Source organism: Protomyctophum parallelum (assembly GCF_964188405.1).
Source record: "Protomyctophum parallelum genome assembly, chromosome: 17".
NCBI classification, from domain to species: Eukaryota; Metazoa; Chordata; class Actinopteri; order Myctophiformes; family Myctophidae; genus Protomyctophum; species Protomyctophum parallelum.
Genome location: NC_139719.1, coordinates 31,793,208 through 31,819,396, shown reverse-complemented (window position 1 = coordinate 31,819,396; position 26,189 = coordinate 31,793,208). Strand labels below are relative to the sequence as shown.

The window sequence follows — 26,189 nt, the reverse complement described above, 5'->3', positions numbered from 1 at the left end:
GCTCCCACAGAGCTCACACTCGTGGTTCCAAATAGACATCCATGATGCAGACAATCACCCTCCCTATATAGTTCTCAGAATACAGCAGAGCTGATGTATGATGATAAGAGCGCCCCTCACTTCACACGAGTGTGAAGTATATTATTGTTATATAATACAATCTTAGTGTTTTGCCAATTATTTGGGGGCCCATGGAATATCCTCATGGCCCACCAGGGCCCACAGGTTGAGAATTGCTGTTAGGTTACTTGAGAGTCTTTGTTTGACCAGCTTCACAAGCATATAGCAGAATACTATAAACATATGTTTTTTTCATGCCAATAAAGCCCCCTTTGAAATTGATTTATATACAGAGTTGTTACTTTAACACTGTCCCTCCAGTCCCTGAATCGCTAGCCATGCCCATTCAAAAATATGTTCTATGAAGTGAAACTAAATGAAAATTCAGGCTGAGTGGCTATTAACACTGTGCACTGAGGTCCATTTGGTTCCATTTGTACACTCGTCTGAGTTAAATGAACATTTAGGATTTAACAGTGTACTCTCACCCACAATGGCATGCAGTCACCTTCCTGCAGTCCCTTTGACCTTCTTCAATACTAAACTAAAATGTCAGAACCTCTTACATGTATCTTCCTTGCCCCAATTTCCTCCCTTTAAAGGTTGTGCAAAGGCATTCTTTGCAGTTATTTTGCACCTGAGAATGAAACACACGCATGCATGGACGCACGCACGCACACACGCACACACGCACACACACACACACACACACACACACACACACACACACACACACACACACACACACACACACACACACACACACACATACCGGCATGCGCACAGTAAATAGATATTTTGTCAATATAGTTTTCTTATTGTTGTCTCTATATGTCATCATCCCCACCATTTCATTAGCCTACTGCTGCTTATGCCGTGGTCTCAATAAATGGATAAAGACAAAAATTGGTTTCTTTATTTCAAGTATCATTTCTGAATATCTTTTTGACATTTATAACTTATAAGTGGTGGATGAGACTGGTGAATTTGCACAGTATGGTCTATATATAGGCTAAATATAGCAATACTTGAGCGGTCAGCACCATGGATAGTTCCAAATAGTCAGCAGCACATTGAAACATTATTATTTAAAACAATAACGAAATTCTGTTATTTACTCTGTTAAATACAATTGGACTTATATCATGGTCATGTACCTCATCATCGTTTGAGTTAAAGACAGGATTTCAATGCTATATACACTTTAAAAAGAAAGAAAGAATGAAAGGAGAGGAAAAAAACATTTGTATTTATTGTACAATATGTATAATTCTCTCTCGTCATTTACAGTACACCCATCATGTGGAATCTGTTAGAACATAATTACTTGAAGACTGATGAATAAGGCATTAACATAGCACCGACAGTATTCATACAGTAGATGTCATTTGTTGGTTCAGTCCAGTATAAGGAACGATGGGAAGGATATTTGGGAAGTGAAGCTGTATTGGAAAAGCAACAATACAAAAAGTGTGAGATTGTTCTTTATAGCATATAATGTGTAATTATATAAATAAACGCTAATCTCAAATCCACCATGAACTAGAATTCCAGTTAACTAGATTTTGCAACAAAGAACAAGTATCTACTTGAGATAAAATCTATGGCGGATAGATTTAGCAGACACAACAAGGTCCAACAAGGTCGTCTGACTCATCTCTAATTCATTATACTAATACTGTACGTCGCACAGTCTTGCTTTTCAGTCATATTAACTTCAAAAGTTGTCAGTCACACAGTGATTGTATACCTATAAAACTTTCAACACTATATGAATGATAACATATTGTGAGCAAATCAAAGGGCAAACATACATTCATTCTAGATCCATTTGTTTGTAGATCATGATCCCTCAGATAGGGTCCTAATGCATGCTTGGAAGGCCTCTATCAGATCTTTGCAGCCTTCTTCTCCTTTCTCCCTGACACTGAAACACAAGAGGCTGTGTTTACTACCCATGCACTGACCACATGTCTGGATATACAGACCAGATACGTGCTCCAATTCAAGACGGACACAGTGCTATTAAATGACTGTAAATGATCAGTGTGTGGATTCCAAATCAAATTGTGTCACTCTCAATTTATTTTACATAGTGTGTTTCCACATAAACGATGTGTATAGGTAATATACAGGATAGCTGTAGTCTGACAGCAACTCCACTAACGGTGATCACTGCTGGACCAAGGCCAAATGTCCATTTATGCAAGAGTGCATGTAACATGAACCAACAACATGAAACGTGCCAAGCCTCTGCAATAGGTCATGCATGTTAGAGCCTATTTTAAACCGCAACTCTATGCCACATGACACATACACATACTATAAGGACTATCTATAGATGGTATCCCAGTGGGTCCTACAGTACAGTATAATGTTGGTTGTGGAGTCACAGGAAACCCTTAACAACCATGCCATTATCTCTAACTGACTCTGTGGCTAATTATCTTCCCAGAGTCTTAACGACATGAGCGCAGGGAAGTCAATGTGGATAAATTGGATGACAAGCAAAGAGCTGAATAAGTTGTGACCAGGACTGGCTAGACCCCCTCAGAGGGATCTCAGAGGGGGATCTCTTTAGTGGCAAACCAAACACGGTTCTCCTCTGCGAATCAGCCTTGATAGCATTTGGTTGTATACTGAAAACACTAAACAGCACTTAGTAAAGAGAGGTGTGTATAGAACAAATAATCACCACAGTGTTTTGCATGTGATTGCAGCACACACTATAATTCAACTGTATCTAAGACTCACATAAAATACACATTTAATCCAAATATATATTATAATATAATATACTATATCATAAATTAACAACATTGTAAAAAAACATTGTAGCCTATCTGTATATGGGACATTGGTGAGAGTGATTTGAAATATAGTTTCATTATTCAACACAAAAACAAAGCTTTACTTGCAGATAATGTCTTAATAAGAGTCTCTAGTGCTTTCCCCTGTCAGAACTCACCATTTATCTACGTCCGCTTTGATGACCTGGCAGGGTGCTGGCACTACTATCTCTGAGTCTGGCATGGTGGCACGGTGGAGTTTGCGGAAGTCTACTGCTGCAAGAGCCAGAGTCAAGTGGGAGAATGCTCGATTCTCAAAATGGAATGAAAGAGAGGGAGGGTATGGGGGGTGGGTGGGTGGCTAGGTGACTATAGTTAACAGAGACAGTGAGGACATAAGTCACCAAGGCAGTGAGGTCAAGCCAAAACCGGTATGTAGGCTACTACCGGTATGTCAATGCAAAACAGAAGAGGATATGTCTGAACAGTTGTCCCATCTGGTTACACTGTCTTGGTCCAATTCGTTTAACCATTTTCAGCCTGGTAAGTGGTAACCCTATTTTGGGAATCCTAAAAATTAAAACAATTGAGTTCAAGCATTTTCTGGAAAACAATATTTGTATATTGCAAAAATAGCAGATCTATAAATCTCACAGCATGTTGCATCATGGCGCGTTGTGAGCTTGTTAATGGACTATTTTCACTAAATATCGCACTGTAATAACATGTAATCTGAGAACCCATCGTCAAAAAATAAAGGATTGACGGAGTCAACAGTCTGTCTTTTTTTTCCTTTTTTTATATATATATTTTTTATCCCACGATTTTGTAACCCATCAACAGTCTGTCTTGAGAGTCTATGACTATGGCATTGGCTAATAAGGAAATGCTGCTCTGCTTATTCCCTTCTTTCAGATCTTTCTTGTCGTATGCGCATCACCATCTATCTTTGTATTCATCAAATTCTTTCATTCCTCTCCTTTGTTTTACAGTTTTTCTCCCCAATGAATATGCAAGTCTCTGACCCTTTTGATTCATTCAATATGCATCACAAAGACATGACAATGTCTTTAAAATACTCTCCACAGGGGCGCTGTCAGTGTAGCTTTAACTATAGATAAAGGGTGGGGAAGCCTGTTTTCGTTTTGCAATGTTTTGTTATCTTAAAATGTTCAACTCAATATATAAATATTCAATGGCTATAATAAGTAAGTAAGCAAATGAATAAATACAAATTAAGAAAATTCTGCTGGGTGGATATTGCAGTAGCCTATTCTCTGAAGACCCCAGGGTTATTATAAAATATAAATAAAATATAATGTAGGACATTAAAGTGTAGGCTACTATTCATCAAAAATAACACAATTCATATTTGCATGACAATTAACGATTATAATACCTTTATGTACAGTTATAAAAAAAATTGTGACTTTTGGCCATTTTTACCTCCTAAATCATACCATGCTCGCACTGCTTTATTTGTGTCAACAATACTAATAATGTACAGTGCAGTGGAGTAGCCTATATACAATTTATTATTTGGCTGTTTTATAATAATTTTATAATTCAAACAATTAAAAAATAACAGCTAGGATATAAACAGCTAACTTAAGTTAAATCATGCAATATTCTAGTCATGCATGAATGTTGCCAATAGAGGGCAATAACCAACCGTGTATAACTCAACACAGAGAGAAAAACAATCTGTGTGTATATTTCTTAACTAAAAGCACCCCCCCCCCCCCCCCCTCCCCCATATGCACTGATTAATGTATGCCCATGTTAGGACTTAGGATAGGGTCTTGGTGCTCTGTAGCACCAAGCAAACTTTTTCATGTCAAAGACCTAAGACCCCCAAATGAATAGTCTCTGTATTTGGCCGTGACTCCTATCTGAAAATATGTTGTGCCCGCTAGTGTCCCCCATAAAATATTTGTGTTGTTATAAACTAAAATTGTAACATTTCTTAATGTTTTTTGTGTGGTTTTTTTTAAGCAGATGCAGCTCACATCATGATGCATCACAACGCTTTGTGAGCTTGCAGATCTGTTATTTTCCAAAGCATTATGGGTCTAAAGTGGTTATACTTTTATATTTTGATGCTATGTTAACACATTTTGCTGCAGGAGACCCCATGCATGGAGTCCCCTTAAGGAACCCTGGGGGTCCCTGAACCCCACTTTACAGTAAAACAAAACACCAATCCCCAATCTGCCCCTGAAAGGTCCTAGCCAGACTAAATGTCAAAACACCATTTTAAGAAACATGGTTAAATTCCACTACATTGGGCACAATTTCAATGTACAAGATTAAATTAAAAAATAAAATGCATATGGAATAAGAATATAGTACAGTGTAGCACAGTTCGTGCTTGTAGCCTGTGTGGTGCATAACTGTATTATTATAGGCCTGGCTACAAGTGTCTGACACAATAAAACATTTTATTTTAAAATAATGGAATAAATTGAAGCTGCTTTGGAGAACAATTTAAATGGGGAAAACAGTGTCAGATGAATGCATGAAATCTGATTTGTATAGCCTACTCAACTGTCAATTTGTCAAACACCCCCACTCACACTGTCCTGCAGCATCGTTGAAAATAGACCCACTTATAAAACAGTTTATAAAATGCATCAAACTATTAAAGCAAGTACCTTTTATTAGTTTATATATATGTTGTGCTAGTTGTTAAACAGAACCCAAATAGCATAAGCTGCTGTAGGTCTACTAGTGGCAGACTGGAGGACCGGTGAATGGAGGTCAAGCAGACAGACAGTGTGTGCGTGTGTTTCAGCGATGTGAGTGAGGGGAGAGGGAGAACGGAGAGCCAAGCAGTTAGCCGCCTTCAAAAATGGCGTCTTCAGAGGAAAATGACTAAAAATATATAAAACGAGGCCTACTTTCTTATACACGTCTGCGTTCGCTTCGACTGCGACCGCGCTAATCTATATATCGGCAAACTCGTCGCTGTACTTGATGAATGGCAGAAAGCAGAAATACGTGGAGAGAGAGAGAGGGGAAAAATAGCAGCCCTGTTTTATTTTGATGCGTCGACAGGGCCAGCTAGCATCTGCTAGCCAACAACATTTTGGGGGGCGGGGGGGAACGATTTTGCATGCAAAAGAATTATGATCAGGGGGATTTTTTGCTCATCTATAGAGAAGGATTATCAACCAACGTGGCCTAGAGATTGCAATCTTTCCGACCGCGCTACTAGCACTGTAGCAAAACTAGCTTGAAGAAAGGGGAGGAGAGAGGCATAGAAAAGGACGCATTCGATCAAATGTTTATCAGCCAAATCCGTGGCATCTTCATCACGATGAGTGTGCGTAGTTTTGGGACACATTTGCATTCGTGGAAATGATAGACGGGGAAAGTATAGCAAAGGCGAAAGAAAGAGTGATTTTTTTTGGAGGTTGGTTGGAGAATACCCCGTAGACCCCCCTCTTTTCCATCTAGCTTTCTCCTCCCCTCCATTTCTCTTTCAATATGCTGTTTTCCACTCCTGACGACTTGCGTATGAAACCGGGAAAATAGCCGAAAATCGAGAGCGGGGGGAGACAGGTTTTTTCCCCCCCATAATCGGTTGGGATTCCGACTCCTCGTTGCTTTGGTCCTCTTTTACATACATCAACATAAATGGATAGAAATTACCCGGGAACAGGATTCGGCGATTTGGGCGCAGGAGCTGGATGGAGTTACGAGAGATCGGCAAAAGCAAGGTATGCATCCGATTCACACAATGTGCTTTTTTTTCTTCTTCTTTTTTTCGTTGCATCTCCAAATACTCTGCAAAATGCACGGCGTGCACCCACGCAAACACATTGTCATTGTGTGGAAATGGTTGGTTTTCGCTCCATGCCAGTGGATGTATTGCATTGTCATCCAAATTATTGCATAGTAATATTGTTATAAACAGTGATCAGGCAGTGTAGTGCGTGTGTGGGGGTGGGCGGGGTGGAGAAAGGTAAAGGGGAATGTTGAAAATGAATTGAATGTGATTGACAGACAGACCCTATGGGATTTTAGGTGGCCTTAATGATGGAAACAAGGGGAGGGGGGGACGGTGGGGAGGGGGGCATATGTCTGTCCACACTCCACAGAAATGCTTCTGTGGGAATTATTGTTCCGTGGCCTTGTCACGGACGGTGATAAATTCATTGATAGATGTGACTGAAAGGAAATGCTGGAGTGCAGACGCAGCACACACACACACACACACACACACACACACACACACACACACACACACACACACACACACACACACTGCAATCCATCCTGTGACACATTAACAACAACCAACAGGCTACATTGTAGCAGGCACCAGGATGTTGTTATAACATTTGTAAGACGTCATACTAGAAATTTGCAACGCAAAATGTGTTGTTTCTTTCCTCCCCCAAGCGTGTTCTTCTCCATATTATTGGTCCTCATCTTTGGGGTTACATTTTGTTTTTTTATTTGCATAATTGAATTGCGATACGTTTTAATTTGAATTGCACTTGGTGATTGATGCTATATAGCCTGTCTGGCCCAGACAAAAAAAAAGAAGGGTCAAATGAATCAGTGTGATCAAAATCCGACATGATCAGAATTTAACTGGGTTATAATCACAAGGTACTTTGCTAGTCTGGTCTTTTAGCTTAGCTTGCAAGCTAGCGTTGTTTAAATGCAGGCCTAGTATACAGGCAATGTAGGCATGTGAAATAACTACCAGAGTAGATGGGCACGCACACTCTACTTAATGTGTCCCTGATATTTTAGTTGTTAATTGACTACTGCACATAGGTCACATGTGGTTTATTTAAACGCAGAAGACTGGTCTGTGAATCAGGGCCTAGTCAGTCTGCTACGCCTTGCTGCTATGGCGGTGGTAGGTCCTATATAAAGACACCAAAGATTCGACAATGATGTCACAACTAAGCGTCACCTAGCGGAAGTGCTTCGGTTTTAAAACTACGCTGTTGACACGTTAATTAAGACCAATTAAACTTATATTAGACGCACTATACTAGCCTCCCCTTGGCAGTACAGATATAGCGTAGCGTTTACTTGCGTCCTCGTTTAGAAGGGGAAATAAACTGTCAAATGACACCTGTGGTCGTTTTTATTGGGGACTACAAACACTTCCGATTTGTTTGTGTCGTCACGTATTCATCCTTTCTATCTTTATTCCAGGGCTCGTGCTAGTTTATTGATAGGTTATTACTAGGTTTGGGTTTGGCCAACACGCTCAATGTGAAAATAATAATGGATAAATATTTGTCTGCAATATGGAAAGATGACAAATGCTGCTGTTTATTATGACAATTTGAGATGCTGTAATATTTAAAAAAAATATCACTTTTGTAATGTATGCCACTGACTCATGTTGAGTTATAGCCTATACTTCAGATGAATACATTTGAACATAATCTGCATTCCATCCTTTAATTAGGGCATATAATCCCATGAAGCTCAGAATTTAATAAATGATTTGTATTTAATCTGCCACAGACTGGTTAGGCATTGGATTTTCCTTCTCAGTTAGGCTAGGCTGCATGTTTTGTGATCAGTTGTCTCAGATGATAACCAGACTGATAGATAACATTGACTTTAAAAGTCATAATTAAAATCTAAATCTGTGTGGATTTATTTAATTTTTTATATAATTTAGCTGACAAATTATTTTGACATTTTGCTAATGAGGACAGGCACAGGATCTTTTTTCTCCAATGGTCACCTTTTGGGGGAGGGGCGTGTGTAAATTAACCCAGAAATGAATTGATTAATGACCCTCCACACATTTTCCCTTCCTCCCGACGTCTCTCCCTAGTCTTGTGTATGGGAGCTCCAGATCATCCCACCCTGAATCAGAGCTCCTTCACAGACAAGCCTACGCCACCCCACATCCTCTGCAAGGCTATGCCACCAATCACCACCCAGGGACCTCTGGTCAAGGCGGAGCTTGGGGAGCAGCTGGACGGAGTTTGGGTGAGCTAAATGTCATATACCATCCCTGGTACTACAACAAGGGGCCCCAGTCATGAACCATTATTGTTTGTGGTTGAACTTGCCTGGGTACAATATAGTCACCGTAAAATGCTTCATCTTTGGTAATTATTTGGAATTTCTATTATTTTATAATTTTTAACAAACCATCCATGCATTCACTTATGGTTTCCTTTCTGTTGAGATTTTGCGAGATTACTATATTTGCAACAATGTCAAATCTATATCTGGGGGTGCTCGGGTGGCACAGGGGTCAAGTACCTGTCCACCACTAGTGTAGAGCAGGGGTTTGCAAGGGGTCATCCCTATGTTCCCCAGGTTCTATGTTCCCCACTTACCTTAGGGTTAGGGTTAGGTTTCTGGTTTAAGGACTTCAGTGTTTTGTACTATACAATTCTATGTATAAGTACAAAACAAAGAATGTTTGTTTTTGCCATCTTTGTTGAAGAGTCTGAGGAATTATGTTTTAGTTTATCTTATGCCAGTGTTAAGTTTTAGTTGGCTAAGACTAGATAGTTTAAGTAGCCTAGGCAGGCCTAAAGTTCAATGGATTGTTCAAAGACTGAGCTTAAATCAGAATTTGCTACTAAAAGTAACACTAAGACTTTGAAGTTGCTAAAATACTTTGTCTTACTAGAATTACTAAAGGTTTCTGGTTAGGTTTAGATTTATTCTAAGTGGGGAACAAATAACCTTTTTTGCATGGTGGGGAACATAGGTAGGCTCCCGTTCGCAACTCCATCGGGGGGTCGCCTTTTCTTTACCCAGTTAAATAGGCCTAATTCAGTAGAAGCACAATAGCGAATATGTTTTGAGAAGACAGCATGTCCCCATGGGAGCGGGTTTATAAAAGGATTAGAGCGAACTCAAAGTGAGGACCGCCTGCCGCTCGAAGTTGCTCTGCGAGACGTGGCCAAAGATATATTTTTGCGGGTCAAAAGGCTGAGACCCTCTGGTCTAGAGGCTCGAATCTGCCATCAGTACATGTGCTTTGGCAGAGCACCGTGAGAGCTTCATCCTCTTCACAGGCAGGTAGCCAGTATGGTACCAATAGCAGTGGCTATAGTTCAAAACAATGGGTTGTGCACATCCAGTTCTTTGCTGGTCTTTTGCTGGACACAAAATAACAGTTTAACTGTTTCAACGCCATGCCCGAGATAATAAGATTAATCTACCTTTGTCCAGGTAGCCATGCCCGAGAGAACGAGGTTTGATTAATTGGCATTAATCGAGTGAAAAAAAACATTTTTTAGCTTTGTTGCTAGCCACCGCTAGCGTCCACGTAAGAAACAGCCAAAATCCCTGCGTGCACGCACGTGCATGCCTTTTTTTTTTACATTATGGCTCATAATGAGATGAAATAGGCATGATCAGCGCCTAATAAAACATTAATTCAACCTCCCGTTAATCAAAAAACTGATCCCATCGCTAGTAGGCCTCGTTGGGCCTCCACAGAGCCGGGGGCTTGAGTAGTTAAACTTTCAGCCAAAACAACAAGGCCTCCTCTTCTTTGCTGCTCATGTTGCAAATTCGGCTGGCACCTGCTACCTACCTACAGAGTTAAAAGAATATAAGTCAGCACAACAGTTTTGCTCCTCAGTTGTTTGTTTACTTAAAAATGCAGACATGACAGGGTACATGACGTTACAGCATTTGGCCTTCATCAGGTGGTCACCTGATGACGTTTCGGGCACAGTTGGCCTTCATTCCAGTTCATTGCACTATGCATGCAGACCACACAATTGCATGGAGCCCTGAGGCAGGGGTAGCCCGACGCCCACCCGTCCCCCACCGCCCATCGGCCCCCTGCCCACGGGAGGAGCCCCCTGCTTCAGCTTTCCTGGGAGCCCCCAGATTGTTTAATCCGCCACTGCTTCATTATTTCATTCTTTTAAACCAATTGCAGTGGCAACACAAATGTGTTGGGACTTTTAATAGGCATAATGACTAAATTGTGATGAAATAATAGGTTAAATAATTGGCTACTAAAAATAAAACTTCTATCTATGTCATATTCTTTCAATCAGTTTGTTTCACAATGCTGTCTCTGCTTCCATCAGGTCTTTCGGGTCTCTTTGACACGGGATTGCACCACGCCAGCCCATCTGGTCCTGATGCTTCCGTCATGAACTTGATTTCGGCCCTGGAGTCCCGGGGTCCCCAGCCTCCACCCTCTGCCTCCTCCCTTCTTTCCCAGTTCCGCACACCATCCTGGCAGACAGGTGGGGCTGTGATGAGTCTTTCCTCATGTGTTGACATTTAAGCAGGCCGCACAGTCAATATGACATTTACAGAGCAGCCGTCCTGCTCATGTTTGGCTGTATTATTATGCTACTGGTTTTGATAATTGTTTTTTAGAATGTGGAAATAATGCTTTTGATGTTTTTGATTCATTTTGTAATCCCCCCCCCCCTTATTTAACATTGATTTAGGAGCATATTAATATTGTAGGCTATCGTTTCTTACTTTGCTGTGATTGTCAGTGTTTTTCAATTGAATCAGATTGACGGATTTCAGTAATTTTACCATTTGTCTTTTTTCCTAACAGCGATGCACACTCCTGCTCCTGCTGAGCTCTTCATCTCTGGAGCTCTCCCTGGCTCTGGTTCCTTCCCCTCTTCCTCAGCTCTCTCAGCCTATCAGCATCCAGCTTCATTCTCCAGTCGGTCCTTCCCCACTGGCTCCCTTTCCCTGCAGGACACACCCACATTCAGCCCCACTTCCAACGGGTTGCTCTCCCCCCACGACCCCCTGCTGCACATCAAGGCCCCCTCCCAATCCAGCCTGGGCTTCGACAGACTCCTGTCCTCGCAAGGCGCTGCCGCAGCCGCCTATAGAGGTGGCCAGGATCCCACAGGTGCCACCTCTGCCCAGGCGTCCTCAGCCAGACACCTGCAGTCACACCAGTTTAACCTGCTGTCCTCACAGTTGCAGGATCAGTCATCCCAGTTGTACAATGCCTCAGTCTTCTCCTCAGCCCAGCCCCAGTCACAGACCCAGTCCAGCTCAGCCCAGGAGCGAGCCGTTCCACGACAGGACAGTGTTATTAAGCACTACCAGCGGCCCACACCGTCCCAGTCACAGCTGTCCTCCTCTGCTGCCCACTCCCTCCAGCACTATCTCAGTTGTGGAGGGGCAGGGTATCAGCAGATAGCCAGCCACCATAGGCATGCTGGCCTTTCCTGCAGCCCCCTGGGGGAACAGAGCCCCTCCTCTGATCTCAAGGCTGCCGCTCGCACTGAGCAGTACCGGCCCATCATCCAGCCCCCGTATTCCTCCTCCTCCTCCTCTTCCTCATCTTCGTCAGCTGGAAAAGGTACAAAGAGCAGCTCCAGCAGCGGCTATTCCTCTGCCAGCTCTGCATCCTCCTCTAGAACTCCGCACACGCCCCCTTCTGCCTCCTCTACCTCCTCTTCCTCCTCTTCTACTTCTGCTGCCACAGGCCCCCACCCCTCCAACTCCATTCCTACCTCCAGCTCTAGCACGGCACCCTCCAGACAGCAGCCCCCCCCTCAGCCTGCTCCACCTCCGCCTGCCTCCCAGCAACAGCAGCCCCCACCTACCTCCTCCACCTCTGCACCACAGCCTCTCTCCAAGGCCTGCCTTTCAGGCTATGGTTCTCCTGTGCCCCCAGTGAAGACACCCACCGCCCTCACTGGTCAGACTCCTCCTCAACAGCAGCAGAACCAGTCGTACTCCCCCAACCAGCCCCCTACGTCTCATCTGCCCCAGTCCTATGGAGGCTTCAGCTCTCCTCAAGCCCAGGACCTGAGCTCGGGTGCTGGAGGGAAAGGCTATGGGAGTCTTGGAGGCAGAAGCCAGTCGTACTCCACTGATGTGTATGGGGCAGACTCTGCCTATGGTTCGCTTCCCTCTTCCCTAGGTGGAGCTGGAAGCCCATCACTAGGTTATGGAGCCCCAGGCCACTCCCCTGCTCTTCTAAGGTCAAGTGGCTCGTCAGGCAGTGGAGCATCTGGCGGGGGAAGCAGCAATAACACAGCAGGTGGGAACTCTGGGTCAGGTGGAGGAGCTGGGAGTAGCATGGCCAATGAGAGAGGTGGGGGAGGGGGTGGAGGCAGTTCTTATCACATCCCAGATTCTAGTCCCTCCCCATCTGGAAACTCTGGTATCATCCGCCCAGGGTTGCATTCCCCAGTACCTGCCTGCCCTACTCAGTCTCCAGGAGGTGCTGGCTCCAACAAGTACATATCCTCGGTTCTCTCCCCTACCTTCTTGGCCTCCCCGCAGGGCTACCCTGACACCAGAGGCCCCAGCTCCCAGCCCCAGTCCTATCACCCTACCTCGTCTAAATCCAAGTCTGACACTTCCATGCTAGGAGTGGGCACTCAGAGGTCCCAAGAGGAAGTAGACGACGACGATGATTTCTTGATCCAGCACCTTCTTCAAGCGCAGGACAGTCCTACTCCCCAGTCGGCCCATCACCACCCCCAACAACAACAATCACAACAGACATCTCAACAGCAGCAGGCTCAGCCCCAATCTGTGCCGTCAAACACTGATGCAGACAAAGGCCTCTCTTATGATATGGGCAAGAGTTCTGAGGAGAGGTACCACCTTCAGAGTGTCATCCGTACGCACAGTGCCACCTCCAGTGCTGGAGTTGCTAGTGCTGCATCTGGAGGGACCATCTCTGGCTTGGAAAACCAGCTGGAGATGTCTCTGAAGAAACAACATCAACAACAACAACATCACCATCAACAACAACAAAGGAATGATAGATCTGTTGGAAGCAGTCGGAGTAGTGGGGGGAGAGGCAGTGCTGAACAAGCGCATCCCCACCTCCATCACCATGACCATGACAACCTGGGTTCAGTAGTCCACTATGGACGGGGTGACCCATACTCCCAGCACTCCCTCACTCCCCAGCACTCCTCTCACAGTCAGCATGTGTCCTCGCATGCACAAATGCAGTCCCATGGCCAATTGGAGCTACAAAAGAAGCCTCAAGAACGCGCCGAAATACCGTACCCCCGCAAAACTCCGGAAGTCCCACAGCAGCATCCCCAGTCCCAAGCTGCTGCTTCACTCATGGACTCCCCCACTGATCAGGCCCGCCAGCCCCCGCACCTGCTCCAGTCAGTGCTGTCCCACACCACCCGGAACAAGATGGATGAGCAGCACCACAAGTTGGACTCTCACCAACAGCATCAACAGCAGCACCATAAGTTGGACTCCCATCAGCAGCATCAGCAACAGCAACACCACAAAATAGACTCGCACCACCAACAACAACAACAACATCAACAGCACCACAAACTGGACTCCCATGGTCAACATCAGCAGCATCACAAGATGGACTCGCACCAACAACATCAACAGCACCACAAAATTGACTCCCACCAACAACATCCACAGCAGCATCACAAAATGGACTCCCACCAACAACAACACCAACAACAACACCAGAAAATGGACTCCCACCAACAGCAACATCAGCAGCACCACAAAATGGACACTCATTCCCAGCATCAGCAGCACCACAAGATGGACTCTCACCCACAATCGCAGCAGCAGCATTCTATTAGTCAACAGCAGGCAGTCATGGAAGGTACTGATGGGCGAATGGGCTCAAGCAAACACCAGGCCCAGCCTCAATCCCAGGCCACCCAGCTCCAGCTCCAACTTCAATCCCAGGCCCTGGAGGTGGCGGCAGCTCACTACAGCCATGGCTCGCAGCAGCAGCACGACCAGACCCAGGCCAAGCAGAGTTCAGTGGTCTCTTCCTTGGACATGCTGGAGCGTTCGCTCTCACAGACCTCTAGCACGGATGCGGGGGTCGCAGAGGAGAGGCGAGGTGGAGGGAGCAGTGGGGGAAGTGCAGAGCGCCACAGGCAACGGCAGCAGCAAGAACAGCAGCAGCAAAGGCAACACCAGTCGCACCACCAAACACAGCAAACCCACCACTCGCAACAGCACTCTGCATCCGAGCTCCACTCCTTCCTCTCTGAGCCCGACCTGGGTTTGTCCACTCCATCTCACATGCACCACCTGCCATCACACCATCAGCAGCAACAACAGCAGCAGCAGCACCCCAACTCGCACCACCAACAAACCCATCCCCACCACTCTCACTCCCAGCAGCAGCAGCCCCAGCACGCTCACCACATGCCCCCTGCCTCGGCCCACTCCCAGCCTCAGCCTGACCCTCAGCAGCCCCTCACATCCCAGCTCACTCCCCAGCAGGCTCAGATGGATCAGCAGCGTTCAGAACACCAGTTCGACTCAGTCAGTCCCGTGGAGAAGACGAGCCAGAACCAACAGAGCAACCGTTTTGTCCCGCTGACTTCTATCTGCTTCCCCGACTCCCTCCTTCAGGATGAGGACCGCTCCTTCTTTCCAGGAATGGAGGACATGTTCTGTGCAGACGACTACAAGTCCAGTTGTTCTGGAGGCACAGGGCCAGGGCAGGAGGAGATGAACCAAAGCCAGTCTGGTCAAGAGGGATTAGAGTCTATGAAGGCGGGGCAGAGTGGAGGTGGGTCGGGCACAGGTGCTGGAGCTGGCTATGACATCATGAGTCACCATGGCGGGGAGCAGGACTATAGCCAGTACTGTCATGGCCTGGAAGAGTCCAACAATAACACGATGACTCTGGATCTGGACTCACTGAAGTCCCATGAGCTCCCTTCCACCGTCAACACCGAACAGCTTGGCCTGATTCAGTCTCAGGCCCCGGGGATGGGCATGGGATCCACCAGTACTGGTTCCACCAACTCTGGGGGGAAACCTCCCTCCGGGCCTGGAGCAACTGGGACAGGAACCAGCTCTGGAGGTCTGCAATCTCCCATTTTCTGCTCCTCACGTCCCAAGAAGCTCCTTAAGTCAAGTTCTTACCATCTCTTAAAGGAGCGGCGGGACCCCAACACGCTGCCCAAGAAGAGTTACGCCCAAGAGTACGAGTTTGAAGACGACGAGGACAAAGCCGACCAGCCAGCTGACATCCGCCTGAACAGCCGGCGACTCCCTGACCTTCTGCCAGACTTGGTGTCCAGCTGCAGGAAGGGAGGTGGGGCGGGAAGTGGAAGTGGGTCTCTTAGCCCCTTAATGAGCGACCTTGACTTTTACCACTCCTCCGGCTACTCCTCCCTTGGCCCGCCACCTCTGCTGTCCCACGATGGCCCCAAGAAGAGGGGTCGAAAGCCTACTAAGCCCAAAAGGGAGGGACCCCCAAGACCCAGAGGCAGGCCTCGCATCCGCCCTCTGCCAGAGCCTTATAGCCCTCGGGGAATGATGGGGGAGATGGGCGGAGCGGCCGCAGGAGGCGGAGCAGGAGGCGGAGCAGGGTTCAACGTGGAAGGGCGAGGTAGAGGCAGAGGCCGTGGTGGCCGTGGGAGAGGAGGGAAGAGAGAGGACATGTACATGGAAATGGGCGGGAAGGAAGACCAGATGCACCCCCATCAACTCCATCAGCAGCCGCTTCACCACCAGGCCCAGCAGCAGCACCATGAACCCATCCCACCTTTGAAGGTGAGCACTGCCAGTAGGCCAAGAAATTACATAATTGTTTTATCCTCTATAATCGGGGGCTTAATGTAGCAAACTGTAGCAACTTTTGGCTAGTTTGGCTAACGGCCGATGTAATCTACCTAAAACCGTCTGAAATCCTCGCGTGCACGCTCTCGCACGCACACGCACTGTCTTTATGTGCATAGCTGCGTAATATGTTGTGGGTGTTGTGATCCGTTTAACCGGAAATTACATTGCCAGATTCGCTCTAATCGGTCAAAATCGGCATAATGGTGAAGTTACCGCCACCATCAGGACTCAGTGTCTAATACTATAGTCTTGCCCTGTGAAAATGAGATAAATGTATATCACAGATCTTTCTATTGGCATTAAAATTATGAATTAAAAATATGAATAGTGCAGGTAGAAGGCACAATCCACTGTTAATTAGGGTGGCCATAAGGGGGTTAAAATGGTAGTAGAAAGAGCAAAGCCCTCCTTTTTTTCCCTTTCTCTTCTAAGGTTGATTTTTGGAGGGTAGTGTGTAGGAAGGTCACAGTTTACCTTAGCAGTTAATTAACGTGAGTGAGTGGAGCACTGTTCATTGTGGTAAATATACTTCTATAATCCCTTCTATCATCTTTCTAGATCAAGCTGCCAATCGGTACCCTGTCCTCCACCTCGGATGCTTTACTGAGGACAGACTCTCTGTCCGGCACGGACCCTGCACTTTCTGACGGCTCTGTGGGCTCGGCCCCCTCCCTCGGTCTGAGCCCTGGACCTCCCTGCAGCACAGAGGGCAGCAGGAACCAGGAGAAGGACAAGCAGAAGAACCAGATGTGCAGTGATGGAATGGATGGAGAGGGGTTGGAGGAAAGGGTAAGGGCTCAAGCACTCTGTCGGGTGGAACACCGACATACTGTATGTCCAAAACTCTTACTTTTCAAGATCAAATTAAAAACAAAATTGCTGATCCACAAGCTCCCAACTTGTAGCTTGTAGACGGCTATTGTAGAACATCTTCCACAATCTCTGAATGCTACAAAGAGTCTGTAACTACCCCTTCTGAAAGTCACGATATATTTTAAAATACTCTCTAATATATTGTGGAATTTCCATTTCTGCTAAGCAGCAACATAGACATTAGACTGTAGGATGTATTTACGCGACTGCAAAACAAAAACTGCAGTAGGGGAAGCCAGACATCTTGGCATTTTCAGCACTGTTCGGCAGAAGCATTTGAAAACCACGCGAGCCAACAGTGTCTCAAGAGAGTACCAAAATAGCGATGGTAGGTTGTGGTTAAGGACAAATCTTCCACGTATTATGTAAGGCAAGAGAGCATATCTAAAACTTTGAATTTACGATTATGTACTTCATCATATGACCATGACACTCAACTTATGTTTAACAACACAATCAACATTTTTTTAAATAATTCTTGTTACCATACGCTCATTTACATTATTATTTGGTATAAGTCAGTCTGTACTAAATGCACCATTTACTATGATTTGGACATGATGCCTGGCTCCAGGACTCTTAACCCAGAGAGAAGAGAAAAAACGAATTATTTTAATCTCACCCACTTTTAAAATTTGGTTGAGAGGTTTTGTGTTGCACCCATCAGTGGCTTGTTCCAGGTCGGAGAAAGAACCAACGTCAGTCGGTGCCTTTGTGGGTGGGACTAAGTCACTAGATCTATCCGAGACCCCCCGGTGCCAGCCAATAATAAAATACACAGAAAACTACTATTTACTTTGACAAACTGCCATCTCCACCTGTTTATTAACCTCTCACCTTTGAATCCCACCAGGGTGAAGAGAGGGACTCAGAGTCCAAAGCTGGTTTCATGGCCTCATTTCTGGACTTTCTCAAGACAGGAAAGAAAGGTCCAGACTTGGACATCCCACCAGGAATGGAACCTGGCAATGGTGAAGCCTCTCTCTGTAAGTTAGGGGGTCTCCGTCCATTATCTCCTGCCCATCCTCCTCCACCGCCCCCACCTCCATTTGGGGAGGGAGAAGGTAATGGGGGGCTGGCCCTAGGCGGCTGCCACAGCCCCAAGAGGCTGGAGGATGAGCTTAAACGGAATCTGGAGACCCTGCCCTCGTTCTCTTCCGACGAGGAGGACTCGGTTGGAAAGAATCAGGACCTCCAGAAAAGCATCTCGTCGGCCATATCGGCCCTCTACGACACTCCCCAGCTGGGCTCCAACCTCCAGACCCCTCTGCCTCCTTCACCGCCACAGCCGCATTCCCAGCCTCATTCCCATTCTCAGCCCAGCCCTGATCCGCTCACTCCCACTCTGCAACCCCCCACTCTCAGCCCCCAGCCCACAGTGCACAGCCCTCATGTCCAGGCGCAGTCAAATGAACCGGCCGTGCTCCAACGTGAAGACGGCGAGACAGAGGAGAACGACGAGGATGAGAATGAGGAGAGGCCGATGGGAAGTGAAGATGAGGAGAGCGATAGGTTGGAAGAGAAGGAGCCACAGCTGGAGACTTTGGGTGCAGCCAAGTTGGAAGGTAAGACGAACTGAGCATCAGGCATGGTAGGACCAAGTTGTTTCCTTTCATCTCATGCCCCACTTTTCCCTGTCTTGTCCCCATTTTTCTAAATTGATTTTTTACAGCTCAGCTGATGACAGTGAATTTTTCTTTCCCTGGCTGGAGCTGTTACTGTATTTTTGGTCCACAAAATTATTTCCCTCCTATGTGCTCTGCTGAAAATTGATATCAAGAATTACGTCTTGTGGCTTTGATTTGACTGCAAGCTGGACTTGTCCGATTGTGTAACGTGAATCTTTCCCTCCTTTTCCTCCCAGCCTCGATCTCCGAACCTGACCTGGCACTGGCAGACCCAGAGTCTCCCCCTGTCCCTCCATCTCCTGCCTCATCCTCCGAGCCATCCCACTCCCCTCTACCTCCCCTCTCACTCCCCTCACCCCTTCCACCACCCGAGGAGCAGGAGGAAAAATCCCAGCCCCCTAGCCCAGTCCCTTCTGCTCCCCCATCGCCACCTCCCTCTGCCACTATCCCCGCATCACCTCCTCCACCCTCCTCCTCACCATCCCAGGACGACTCCGCTCAGGAGGAGTCCCCTCAGCCGTCTCCGGAGGCCCCCGCCTCACCAGAGGAGCGGCCAGCCTCCAAGACCTCACTGCACCTGGCCGAGAAACAGGAGGATGCTGCCATTGTTGGTGAGAGCGAGGAGGATGAGAGTGAGAGCGGAGGCGAGGGCATCTTCCGTGAGAGGGACGAGTTTGTGGTGCGTGTGGAAGACATCCGGACTCTCAAGGTATTCTGTGTTCATTTAGTAGTAGTAGTAGTATTCTGTGTTCATTTAGTAGTAGTAGTAGTATTCTGTGTTCATTTAGTAGTAGTAGTAGTATTCTGTGTTCATTTAGTAGTAGTAGTAGTATTCTGTGTTCATTTAGTAGTAGTAGTAGTATTCTGTGTTCATTTAGTAGTAGTAGTTTGTGGTGCGTGTGGAAGACATCCGGACTCTCAAGGTATTCTGTGTTCATTTGTGCGTTTAATTGTGTACATTTCATCTGTAGGGCGCAGGTGCATAATCCTTGATGTGTTATTTCGACCGTAGGTCGCAGATTACTATGAAAACCTGAAAAATCCTGTCAGTCGTGTCACGCCTCCATATATGGTTATCAGTCAATCACACCTTGTGACATCACACATCGTGACATCACGTCTCCATATATGCCCTTCTCCATACATGAAGATCACGGCACTGACCTCATCAAACCCTGGATAGCCATACATGGAGAAGACTCGAACATCACCTAGATCTGCATATATAGAGCCAGCCAGCAACTCTACATCTGACCTCAAACCCTTAGATCTCTATATATAGAGCTGACCTGTTCTGACATTCCATATGTTGATCCCTCCCCACCCATCCTTCCTCTTCGATGTCTCCCTTTTGACTGATACCTACTGTACCTGTCCGTTCAACAGGCCCGAAAATTAAGGCTTGGCCCTACCTGGGCCCTCACCAAACCCTGTACACTCAAGACACTGCCCCCGCTGCCACCCTTCTTGCCATATATGGAGCTGACCTGTTCTGACATTCCATTATGTTCTGAACTCATCAAACCCTGATACATTCAAGACACGCTCCATATATGGCCAATACAGAATTAATTCCATATGTTGATGTGACCCCCCATGCCAAAGCGCCAGCCCAGCGCTGGTGTACCATTGTGTGCAATGTCCAATTTACATAGATGCCCATTTCTCTCTCTCTTGGTGTGTGTGTGTGTGTGTGTGTGTGTGTGTGTAGGTGGCCCTGCAAACGGGTCGTGAGCCACCACCCATTTGGAGGGTGCAGAAAGCCCTGCTGCAGAAGTTCAGCCCCGAGATCAAAGATGGGCAAAGACAGTTCTGTGCCACTAGCAATGTAAGAGCACTCTTGGATCAAATGATCTGTCAAATGTCAACGCTGCAGATATGCAAAGATTTAAAATGTGATTTCCTTTTAGCAACTAAATGGACCTCTCCCTTCTCTTCCTCAGTACCTTGGTTACTTTGGAGATGCCAAGAGGCGGTACCAACGGCTCTACGTCAAATTCTTGGAGAACGTGAATAAGAAGGACTATGTCAGAGTCTGCTCGAGAAGACCCTGGCGCAAAACTGCCCCTGCTCTCAGGTTTGTCCAGTTTGGCATTTGTTAACTATTATGTTTATTAGAGGACAACTCATATGTTTATTATAGGACATTATACATGATTCAAGGTTATTTATCGTCACATACAGTACAATACCGGTAGCAGCATTACAGGCATTGAAATCCCCATCCTCGTGTTTTATTTTAACAAATTAAATTGATAACTTTGCAAGTAGACATCAGTATCTACCTGTTTGCATCCAATGTGGTTTGCATCTCCCGTGACACAACTCCCTATCTCCACTGCAACAGACGACAGACCCTTCCTCGAATGGCTTCGCCCCCTGCGCCCCAGGTTGCCCCGCGATCGGTGGAGAAAGAGGAGAGAGTGACTCCACCCATCCAACGCGAACAGAGGGAACGAACAAGGGCAAGAGAGCAACGGGAAAAGAAGGAAGCTGCAGCTGCTGCGGCCAAAGCCAAGGACAAAGAGAAGGAGGAGAAAGAGAAGGAGAGAGAGAAGGAGAAGGAGAAGGAGAAGGAGAGGGAGAGGGAGAAGGAGAAGGAGAAGGAGAAGGAGAAGGAGAAAGAGAGGGAGAGGGAGAAGGACAAGGAGAAGGAGAAAGAGAGGGAGAGAGAAAGAGAGAAGGAGAAGAGAGTAGTACCACATCAGGAGAAGGTGGAGAAAAGGGCCGCCGCCACTGCAGAACGAGGGAAGGGGAAGGTGGAGAAGAGGGAGAAAGTAGAACGTTCACCCAAGTCCAAGCCTGCCAAGGTAAAGGCAGAGCCTCCGCCCAAGAAGAGGAAGAAGTGGCTGAAGGAAGTCGCTTCATCATCTGATTCTGATTCGTCAGAGGAAGCAGCCAGCGAGGACGAAAGTGAGGCACCATTTTGTTTCCCGACCACCTGCTTTTCTCCATCATTCAGCCATTTTAGTTTCTGTCTCTGTTGATGTTGAAAGTCAATTTGTTTGCATACAGTATTACCATCAATTTGGCTGCTCATTCAGTCGGGCAATAATAAACAAGCTGTTGTTGCTTCTCCAGGCAGCCACATTGCATCAGTTAGCATACAATGACAGTCAGCGAGTTTTATCATTTCAAAGGCTATTTCAACTTTTTGGCAATCTCAGCACATAGATGCGATGATGACAGTAGAGAGCAGGAAACAAAAAATAAAGATGTATGTGGGTCACCAATGGTGGCAGAAGTGAGGTATTCAGTGGTTTTAACGCGCCCCTTCAGCTAATTTGATTCAATGGTTTCCCCTGTAACTTTAACCAAACCACACACAGGAATGTGCTTGAAACCATACTAGTGTATAATGCCACAGTGTTTCCGTGGTCATGTTAGTGGTGCTAATAATCGGTCACTTTTGCACTAATGACAATTCAGGAGGAGCTTAACATGTGCACTTACATCTTAAACCCTGTATACTTTGTTGACTGGAGTCCCTCCGGGGTCTATACTAGGCCCCATCCTTTTTCCCCTGTACACCATATCCCTTCGCTGAGAATAGACGATCGCAGTAAGCTTGACTCACTGTATTTGTCCATTTTGTGTTCCTGGACCTGGAAGAAAATAAAGGTGGCTTTAAATCCTTTCTCTCTCTTTCTGTCTGGCACACAGTGCCAGTGAAAGGTGGAGTGAACAACCGCGCTATGAGGGAGATGTTCAGGAGCTACGTGGAGATGCTGGTCAGCACGGCCCTGGACGCTGACATGATTCAAGCTCTGGAGGATACAGATGGTGAGGGTTTCTCACACACACTCAAACACACACTTCCATCCCTGCTAAAAGTTTGCTCACTGCGTTCTGAGCTCATCACATATTTGACAATTTGAGCCTTAGTTCGAAAGCTCTTGACGTGCTGGTGGGGGAGGGGTGTTTCAAAGACAGAATGAGTAGCTGAAGGCGCTGCCAGTGGGCGCCTGCTCCCAGTGGGCGCCTGCTCCCAGTTGAATACTGGCGAGATGTTTTAAATCGTTAAATGTGTGAGAGAGTATACTGCAGCTAATGTGCGTGACTGGAGTATGGATGAGCCAGCTGTCTCTGAGGCATGAGGCATTGCCACGGTTTGCTTTCCACAGACATTTCCAGGTAATGTTGAACACATGTGAGAGCCTAAGTAAGTCAACAGCACTAACCAGCAATTACCAAGTGGTGTTTTATGGTGCTTGATAGCCCTGCCAAACAGAATCACCATCATTATTGTCCCATGTGAATTTTGGACGATTCATTTGAAGACCAGAAGTCTGTGATACTGTTGTTGGCACTCACAGAAAACCAGACAGACAAGGTTCTAGGGTGTAGAAGGACACGGCGCAGCACTGCTAATACACTGGAGCACAGAAAGAACTGGTTTGAGTCTGCCCTCTGGCTTTGGTACTGACAGGTGTAGAAGCCATGACTCACAAGACTCGCTTTGTCTCTATTGGTTCTCAGATGAGCTGTACCTCCCCCCGATGAGGAAGATTGACAGCATCCTCAGCGAACAGAAGAGGAGGTTGTTGAGGAGAATCAGCATGAGCTCACAGCACCAGGTAATCTGCTCTAAATATCCAACTTCTGTCTGATTTACACTTTCATTGGGGCTGTTCTTGGCTGTTTACATGCACACAAATATATCCCCTTATTCTAACATACTCATTTTCACTATATAATGCATGTAACAATTAGATTTTGTGTTAATGCACTTTCTTTTCATCATAGGTACATCTTACAGAGGTTTAAAACCTATCTATCTATCTGTCTGTCTATAATATTATATGATATGATATGATATACCATGTGCCGATATTTGACTCCTCTCTGACTTATTTTCTTTTTCAGGAGGTCCTGCATGCCTACCCTCAGATCATGGTAGATCGCCTGGACACAGGAGTGGCGAGAGTGCGGCTCAGTGGGGACGCGTACAACCGCAAGACCCTCAACAGAGTGAAGAAAACCCTTCCCAGACCACAGGTACGCCTGTCATGACGCGCCACACATGCCACAGTGCTGCATGATTTAACGTCGCTCACAGCCGTGTGATTTGATTTGAATGTGTGAAAATCTCTGCTTTCAGGACCTTAAGCTGTCATCCGACACATATGGGATCTACAGTCTGTACCACTCTCTGCATCACTATAAATACCACACCTTCTTACAGTGCAAAAAAGAGGTAAGCTCCCCTCTCCCAAGCATGATTATGCTTTGATATTTATCATATATTTGCAATTTAATACCTTTAATACCTCTTATATAGACTAGACAGTAAAATCCTTGAATTAATTTAGGCATTTGTAGCTGAGAGAGAGGGTAGCCTCAGATTTGTCTGTGTAAGTATTGTGTTTTGAAATCATCCAAATTCTTGTTCTGGACACATGCCTGAATTCATGAAATGAACCTTTTTTTCTTCCATTGTCCAGACCAACACTATTGAGCAGGCTACGGAGGACCCCGGTCAGGAGGAGGTGGTGCAGCAGTGCATGGCCAACCAGAGCTGGCTCGACAGCCTCTTCGCCTCCTTCATCGAGCTGCTCACATTCAGCACCAAGGCATAAAGGACGAAAGGAGGAAAAAAGAGGAAGAGGCTACGAAAATAAAAATAAATAAATGGGCAAAGAGACCAGAAAGATAGATGGACCCTGCTGTATAGCCCCCTCACCCCCAGAACCCCCTTGAAGTCTTTCAGATCCGAGCAAGAATTTGCAGGGCCCTCATTGAACACAAGGGGTCCATTCATGTGAACTTGGACACCGACCTCTCTTTTTTTGTTGTTGCTCAATGACTGTGATAAAGAAAGGTCTTACTTTGAGCGTGGGAGGGGCCCCCACTGGTTCAAGGGTCACCCACAGCTGGTCAAGAGGATACTTGACAATTGTGCAAAGAAGAGACATGAGGGTGAAAGGTCAACGGAGGAGCTATAGCACCAAGTCACAGAGGAGTCGCCAGGCATCATGTAACTGTGTGTCAAGAAGACAATAGTTTAAAGAGAAACTATTACTGTTTAATTTTTACATAAATTATTTTTTTGAAAAAACCTTTAACGTTAGCGGTTGGCTTTTGAAAAGAGTGGAAGAGGGAGAGAATGCTTTTTAAAAACTGCGTGTAGAGTGTGCTGTGAGCAGTGTGAACATGGACACGTCGGTGGAAAGAAATTGCAACTTGAAATGTGTTAATTAACGCTCGCGCTCATTCTATGCTACATAAGGGGCAGCGCCAGGCAGCTATGTGATAATATATAAACACATTTTTATTATTTATATGAGGTTTTTAACATAAACTCTCACAAAGCGCTGGTTTGCTGCCCTAACATTTTAAATATTTTTTTTCTTTTCTCCACAGGTTAAATATACAATCGTAATCCGCATATTCAAGCCGTCTTCCCCTTTCTTCTATACAAAAGAGCAGAAGTTGAGACAGAAATATAGTATCAAATACAGTATGGCTGTAAAAAGAAGAGAATGGGAAAGTATATTTGAAACTTTTAACATTGTAGTGCTTCAGTTCAGTCATGAAAACCATGCAGGTGCAAAGAAAAAGAAATAAATAACTATCCATTCCCCACACAGGATGGAGTATAAATAAGTAATATTTAAAGAGGAAATAGTCATTTCATTTTTATCATTTTGATGTTTGTGCATACTATGACTTATTTTGGAAACAATCTAATTTTCCAAAAAAAAGAAAGAAAAAAGGAAAGTCTTTGTGTAAATATTGTACAGTTCTTGACAAAATTCTTTGTTCTTCTGTACATTAACTACTGTATTTGAGAAACAAATAAAATCTGCAAAGAACAAATTGTGTTTGGTCGTGGCATGCATCTATCTGCAGTTTTCTCTCAACTATTCCGGAAAAAGGTTATACAAAACTGTATAACAGTCAAAAATAGTATGCTATACAAATACCTTTAATTATAATCATAGTTTGATTTTTATTTTTTTGATTGTTGTTCAGTGTCAGACTATGCTCATCAAGCAACCAACCAATGATCAGAGGACTTCAAAATAAGAGCATTTGACTAGCAAATATTGTGGAAAAGCACAGTAAAGGTCCTTAATTGGACTGGACGAGTTATTCGGAAAACCTTAAGTCTAGGACCTAGGTGGACCTAGGATACAGCGGGGTCCAGGACCTATACTTTTAATGACATTTTTGCAGTCCCAAACATCTACAAAAATGTTATATGAATTGGTCAATTCATGATATGATATTATTATACAACAGAATTCCGACCAGTGGTTCTCAGGGCCGAGGGAGGACCCTCTGG

At 45.6% G+C, this 26,189-nt stretch overlaps 1 protein-coding gene and 1 long non-coding RNA gene across 2 annotated transcripts; one reads left to right on the top strand and one right to left on the bottom strand.

Moving 5' to 3' along the window:
* Nucleotides 1-1,293: 1,293 nt before the first annotated feature.
* On the bottom strand, nucleotides 1,294-3,163 carry LOC310874441. Its single transcript, XR_014570569.1, has 3 exons — nucleotides 3,029-3,163; nucleotides 1,875-1,987; nucleotides 1,294-1,502 (listed from the first exon to the last, which is right to left on the bottom strand). It is a non-coding gene; the product is annotated as an uncharacterized lncRNA (long non-coding RNA).
* A 2,379-nt stretch (nucleotides 3,164-5,542) lies between these two features.
* Nucleotides 5,543-25,714, top strand: prr12a (proline rich 12a). The gene is made up of 15 exons (XM_083786856.1): nucleotides 5,543-6,571; nucleotides 8,668-8,825; nucleotides 10,904-11,065; nucleotides 11,392-16,331; nucleotides 16,959-17,189; nucleotides 18,127-18,838; nucleotides 19,138-19,610; nucleotides 20,613-20,729; nucleotides 20,845-20,978; nucleotides 21,249-21,814; nucleotides 22,565-22,684; nucleotides 23,381-23,478; nucleotides 23,768-23,899; nucleotides 24,003-24,098; nucleotides 24,346-25,714. The coding sequence occupies exons 1-15, from the start codon at nucleotides 6,489-6,491 to the stop codon at nucleotides 24,478-24,480; spliced, it is 8,157 nt and encodes a 2,718-aa protein (XP_083642982.1). The 5' UTR covers nucleotides 5,543-6,488; the 3' UTR covers nucleotides 24,481-25,714.
* The last annotated feature ends 475 nt before the right edge of the window (nucleotides 25,715-26,189 follow it).

Excerpts from the sequence above, each read along its gene's own strand:
- prr12a (XM_083786856.1), top strand. The coding sequence starts at position 6,489 with ATGGATAGAAATTACCCGGGAACAGGATTCGGCGATTTGGGCGCAGGA. Across the intron at positions 21,815-22,564 it reads AGCAGCCAGCGAGGACGAAA|TGCCAGTGAAAGGTGGAGTG; the intron begins GTGAGGCACCAT and ends TCTGGCACACAG. Across the intron at positions 22,685-23,380 it reads AGCTCTGGAGGATACAGATG|ATGAGCTGTACCTCCCCCCG; the intron begins GTGAGGGTTTCT and ends ATTGGTTCTCAG.